Source organism: Manis pentadactyla, chromosome 12 (assembly GCF_030020395.1).
Source record: "Manis pentadactyla isolate mManPen7 chromosome 12, mManPen7.hap1, whole genome shotgun sequence".
NCBI lineage: Eukaryota > Metazoa > Chordata > Mammalia > Pholidota > Manidae > Manis > Manis pentadactyla.
In genome coordinates, this window is record NC_080030.1 from 7,839,469 (window position 1) to 7,844,946 (window position 5,478).

The window sequence follows — 5,478 nt, forward strand, 5'->3', positions numbered from 1 at the left end:
ACTCCACAGATGAGTGAAATCATTTGGTGCTTGTCTCTCTCTGACCGGCTTCTATCCCTGAGCATAATACCCTCTAGCTCCATCCATGTTGTTGCAGATGGTAGGATTTGTTTTCTTCTTATGGCTGAATAATATTCCATTGTGTATATGTACCACATCTTCTATAGCCATTCATCTACTGATGGCGGACACTTAGGTTGCTTCCATTTCTTGGCTGTTGTGAACAGTGCTGCGATAAACATAGGAGGATATCTGTCTTTTTCAAACTGGGCTGCTGCATTCTTAGGGTAAATTCCTAGAAGTGGATTGTTGAGTATTTTTGCATGAAATTTCCTCAGCGATATTGGTCTGTAATTTTCCTTTTCTGTGATGTCTTTGCCTGGTTTTGGTATTAAGGTGATGCTGGTCTCGTAGAATGAGTTTGGAAGTATTTCCTCTTCTACTTTTTGGAAAAGTTTAAGGAGGATGACTATTAGATCTTCACTACATGTTTGATTAAGGTCAGCGGTGCAGCCGTCTGGTTCTAGTGTTTTGCTCTTAGGTAGTTTTTTGATTGCCAGTTCAATTTTGTTCCTAGTAATTGATCTGTTCAGTTTTCTTTTCTTTCTGGGTTAGCCTTGGAGGGTTGCATTTTCCTAGAAAGTTGTCCATTTCTTGTAGGATATCCAGTGTGTTAGCATATGATTTTTCATGGCATTCTCTCATAATTCTTTGTATTTCTGTTTTTTCTGTAGTGATTTTTTTCTTTCTCATTTCTGATTCAATTTATGTGTGCAGGCTCTCGTTTTTTCTTGATGAGTCTGACTAGGGGTTTATCCATTTTGTTTATTTTCTCCAAGAATCAGTTCCTGCTTTCATCGATTCTTTGTGTTGTTTCATTCTTCTCAGTTTTATTTATTTCTGCTTCAATCTTTATTATGTTCCTCCTCCTGCTGAATATGGGCCCCATTTGTTCTTCTTTTTCTTGTTATAATAGTTTTCAATTTAGACTGCTCATAGGGGATTGTTCTTCTCTCCTGAGGTAGGCCTGTATTGCAGTATACTTCCCTCTTAGCACCGCCTTGTCTGTGTCCCACGGATTTTGTATTGTTCAGTTCTTGCTGCCATTTGTCTCCTTATATTGCTTGATCTCTGTTTTTATTCGGTCATTGATCCGTTGGTTATTCAGGAGCATGTTGTTAAGACTCCACGCGGTGGTAGGCTTTCTCATTTTACTTGCACAATTTATTTCTAGTTTCATACCCTTCTGGTGTGAGAAGCTGCATCATTTTTGTAGGCTCGTGCGGGATAACTTCGGAGGTGAGTATAGGCATCCGAGCGTGCCTTTTCTTTCACTGTCCTTATAGAAGGAAGCCGTCTATGGCAAACAACATCGGGCGCTCGTCAGCCACTTAAATGGGACTAGCCTGGCTGCTGATCTCAAAGTCTCGAGCGACAGGTTCTCCTGCGTCTCCCTCAGTGGATCCCCCGTCTCCCTTGGGAGCCGGGAAAGTCACCTGAGTGGAGGCCAGGATTCCCCTTCAGAGGCATCTCCTTGATGCTAGGGACTGAGGAAGGCCGTGGGCACCTGCGAGAGTCTAGGCTGAGGCTGCGCTTCTGCGGCTCCTCAAAGGCCCGCGTGTCTGGAATCAGACCCCGACAGCCCGACTGGGTATCCATGAGGAGTGTCTCTCTTTCTGTCTGCCTGACTTCCAGCCTGCTTCTCCAGGCCGCCCCAGCCTCTGGGTGAGGCAAGGGTGCTCTTTACGTCCTTTACTCGCTCGATGTGTGTCTCTGACTTTGGCTGTGCCCCGGACCCCGTTGCTCATCACCGCAAGGTAGGAGATCTACGCTTCGCTCTTACTCCTGACGAAATGCTGTACTTGTTATCTCATAAAAAAGTGTCCGGTTCGTTGAAGAATGCTGTTGGTAATTTGAGGCTGATTGCATTGAATCTGTAGATTGCTTTAGGCAGGATGCGCATTTTGATAATATTAATTCCTCCTAGGCAGGAGCATGGGATGAGTTTCCATTTGTTTGTGTCCTCTTTAGTATCTGTTAAGAGTGTCTTGTAGTTTTCAGGGTATGGTAGGTCTTTCAGTTCCTTGGTTAGGTTTATTCGTAGGTATTTTATTCTTGTTGATGCAATTGTGAATGGAATTGTTTTCCTGATTTCTCTTTGTGCTAGTTCATCGTTAGTGGCTCGGAAAGCAACAGGTTTCTGTGTATTAATTGTGTGTCCTGCAACTCTGCTGAATTCGGATATCAGTTCTAGTAGTTTTGGAGTGAAGTGTTTAGGGTTTTTTTTTATGTACGATAAATATCATGTCATTGGCAGATAGTGACAGTTTGACTTGTTCTTTACCAGTCTGGATGCGTTGTATTTTTTTGTTTCGTCTGATTGCCATGCCTAGGACCTCCAGTAGTATGTTAAATAGCAGTGGGGTGAGTGGGCATCCCTGTCCTGTTCCCGATGTCAGAGGAAAACTTTTCAGCTTCTCGCTGTTAAGTATGATATTGGCTGTGGGCTTGTCATATACGGCCTTTATTATGTTGAGGTACTTTCCCTGTATACACATTTTCTTGAAAGTTTTTATCATGAATTGATGTGGAGTATTGTCGAATGTTTTTTCAGCATCTTTGGACGTGATCATTTTTTTTTTGTCCTCCATTTTACTGATGTGGTGGATATTGTTCATGGATTTTCTAATAGTGTACCATCCTTGCATCCCTGGAATAAATCCTACTTGATCATGAGCTCTTGAACCTACCCCTTGAACCCCAATTCCACCCTCTAGTTCTGAAACTCCACCCCAAGCAAGCATCTTTCTGGGTGTGTGACTGATCCTGGGGATACCAGGCCCCAGAAATGTCCACTGCTCTTTGGTGCTCTGTGCACATCCCCGTCCCTGGAAGGACCCACTGGGAGTCCGTGACTCCATCCCCCAAACTCCTGTTCCCCTGGCTCCTTTTTCTGGAGACCCTGGCCTCAGCGTCCCAGTCCAGTGTCATTCCGGGGGATCCAGCCACTCCCCATAACCAGGAACGCAGTGTCCACTCGGGTTTGGCAGCTGCACCGCCCCATGTGACCTGACCGGTCTGGCTCCCACAGATGTACGTGACACTCGTGTTCTGTGTGAAGGGCTCCCGCCTGGTCAAATCCTTGCTCTGCCTGCCCCTGCTGTGCCCTGCCTTCCTGGTGGTCGTGGTCCGCGTGGCTGAGTACCGCAACCACTGTTCAGACATTCTGGCTGGCTTCCTTACCGGAGCAGCCATCGCCACCTTTCTGGTGAGCCACCTTCCCATCTGTCCCTGTATGGCAGACCCTCCATCAGCTCCATGACCCAAGAGGCAGGCCTGTGTGATGGTGGAGAGTATGGACCTGGGGCGAGTCTCTTAACCTTACGCTGCCTGGAGGTTTTCATCTGTGAAACGGGATGATAGGAAGAGGGCCAAGCAAGTGAAGCACTCGCTATGAGCACAAAATTGAAGGAGGCACAAACCCACTCAGTAATCAAGATAAATAGTATAGTAATGAAAACGTTTTAAAAATCAAAATTAATGCAGACAACACCTTGTCCAAAAATACTGAAGTTTTAAATGCAGACAGTATCCGATTCTGCTCTTGCACAACTTGGCCTTACTTGCCTTCACCTTCTTCCCACCCTTTGGACTAAGTAACAGTACCTACCTCTTGGTAAAATGGAAAGAACAGTGGTGCCATATAGGAAGCGCCATAAAAATGTTAGCTGCTTTTTGAAACCTGAGCCTCAGTTTCCTTATCTGAAAAATGGGGATGGTATTTATACAACTCCTACTTATTGGCCTCTGGCCTCAACATGCAAACTGCCCTCCCTCTGCCCCAGGTCACCTGTGTCGTGCACAACTTCCAGAGCCGGCTGCCTTCTGGCCGAAGGCTCTCCCCCTGGGAGGACTTGGGCCAAGCCCCCACCATGGAGAGCCCCCTCGAGAAGTTAAGTGTGGCCCAGGTAAGGGGGGCTGGGGGCCGCTCCCCGCTGGAGAGGGTGGTAGCTGGAGGGGGACCAGGGAGGCAGGAAGTTAGGCAAGAGATGGGGATCTCAGGGCCATGGGGGGTGGGCAATGGCTCATCTCTGCGGGCCTAGGTCCTGGGGGACAGTCCCAGAAACAAGTGCCCGTCTCCTCTCTCCCTCCCAAGGGGATATGATTAATCCTGAGAATCCTGGTTGGTGTTTCCATTGGGCTTTCTGCCCAATGCGCCCCCTCGTGGTTGTGGCCGGCAGGGCCTGGGGGGCCGCTAGCCCCTTCCCTCTGCCTGTTTGTCTCAAAAACCTTAGGCCTGCAGGCCGCATTGGACACCGGCACGGCTCACCCCACCCAGTGAGTGTCGAGGGAGTGGGGGGTAACCGGGGGGGACTTCCAGATGGCAGTCACTGCCGCAGAGGTCTCCCCTATGTTCTCGTGGTCCCTTCCCAAGCTTTCTGATGCCCCGATCTCTGCTCCCTGACCCTCAGAGCCACAGAACTGCACCCGCCGTGGCCACCTGATCCCCAGCTGCGTGTCCTCCAGGGCTCCAGCCATGTGTTCGTCGCCCCGTGTGCCGCGCCCTCGGTTGAGGTCTGAGCCGACACCGCTGCCCCTGCCCCTGCCTCTGCGTGCACCAGCTCCCAGCCAGGGCCCCTCACCCTCCTCCCCGGGGCCTGGGGGGCCAGGTGGGGGAGGCGGACGTGGTCGGAAGCTGCTGCTGCCCACACCTCTACTGCGGGACCTGTACACCCTGAGCGGACTCTACCCCTCCCCTTTTCACCGGGACAACTTCAGCCCTTACCTATTTGCCAGCCGTGACCACCTGCTGTGAGGCCCCACCACCCACCCAGAACCTACCCGCTCCCCATTTCTCCCCTGCCACGCGTGTGTGTGCGTGTGCCGTGTGAGTGCCAAAGCCCCCTGTCCCCAAACCAGCCAGGCCCAGATATCAGCCTGGCTGGGAGGACATTAGGGGGACCCTCCGCCTCTCTTGTCCTCTGGGACCATCCAAGGGGCATAACTAGGAGGTGGGCCTCTAGGGTGGCTCCTTTAAGAGCCAAAACCTGACCCTATTGGCCACTGCCAGCCAGTGGGGACCCCCAGTTCTCAGAATTCTAACCAAAAGGACTTTACTTCAGCCAATGGGAAACTCCCCCGTCAATTCTTAGAATCTCAGGCAGAGGGCAACTCCAGGCAGTGTTCAGCGTCAGAACAACCAGTAGGAGTCCTTGGTTTTCAGAATTTCTAAGGTGGGTGGGTATGATTCCAGTCAATGGGGGACGCCAGTGTCATAGCGTGTGCCAAGGAGAGGAGGGAGGTGGGGTCATCCTTTGTCACTGGGTCTTCTCAGAATGAGAATGCTCAGCAGGAGGGTGGGGGCAGGCTCCCCCGCGGCAGGGTCCTTGGCGCACCTATTCCTATCTCAGCCCCGCCTCCATGTGCAACCTCTCACTGAGTCCCTCCTAACTCCCTACTTACGCAGGGCTAGCCCCA

At 50.4% G+C, this 5,478-nt stretch overlaps 1 protein-coding gene across 1 annotated transcript; it reads left to right on the forward strand.

The window, feature by feature from the left end:
- Nucleotides 1–1,763: 1,763 nt before the first annotated feature.
- Nucleotides 1,764–5,252, forward strand: LOC130679949 (phospholipid phosphatase-related protein type 2-like). Its single transcript, XM_057489554.1, has 4 exons — nt 1,764–1,817; nt 3,092–3,268; nt 3,846–3,968; nt 4,473–5,252. The coding sequence occupies exons 1-4, from the start codon at nt 1,764–1,766 to the stop codon at nt 4,503–4,505; spliced, it is 387 nt and encodes a 128-aa protein (XP_057345537.1). The 3' UTR covers nt 4,506–5,252.
- The last annotated feature ends 226 nt before the right edge of the window (nt 5,253–5,478 follow it).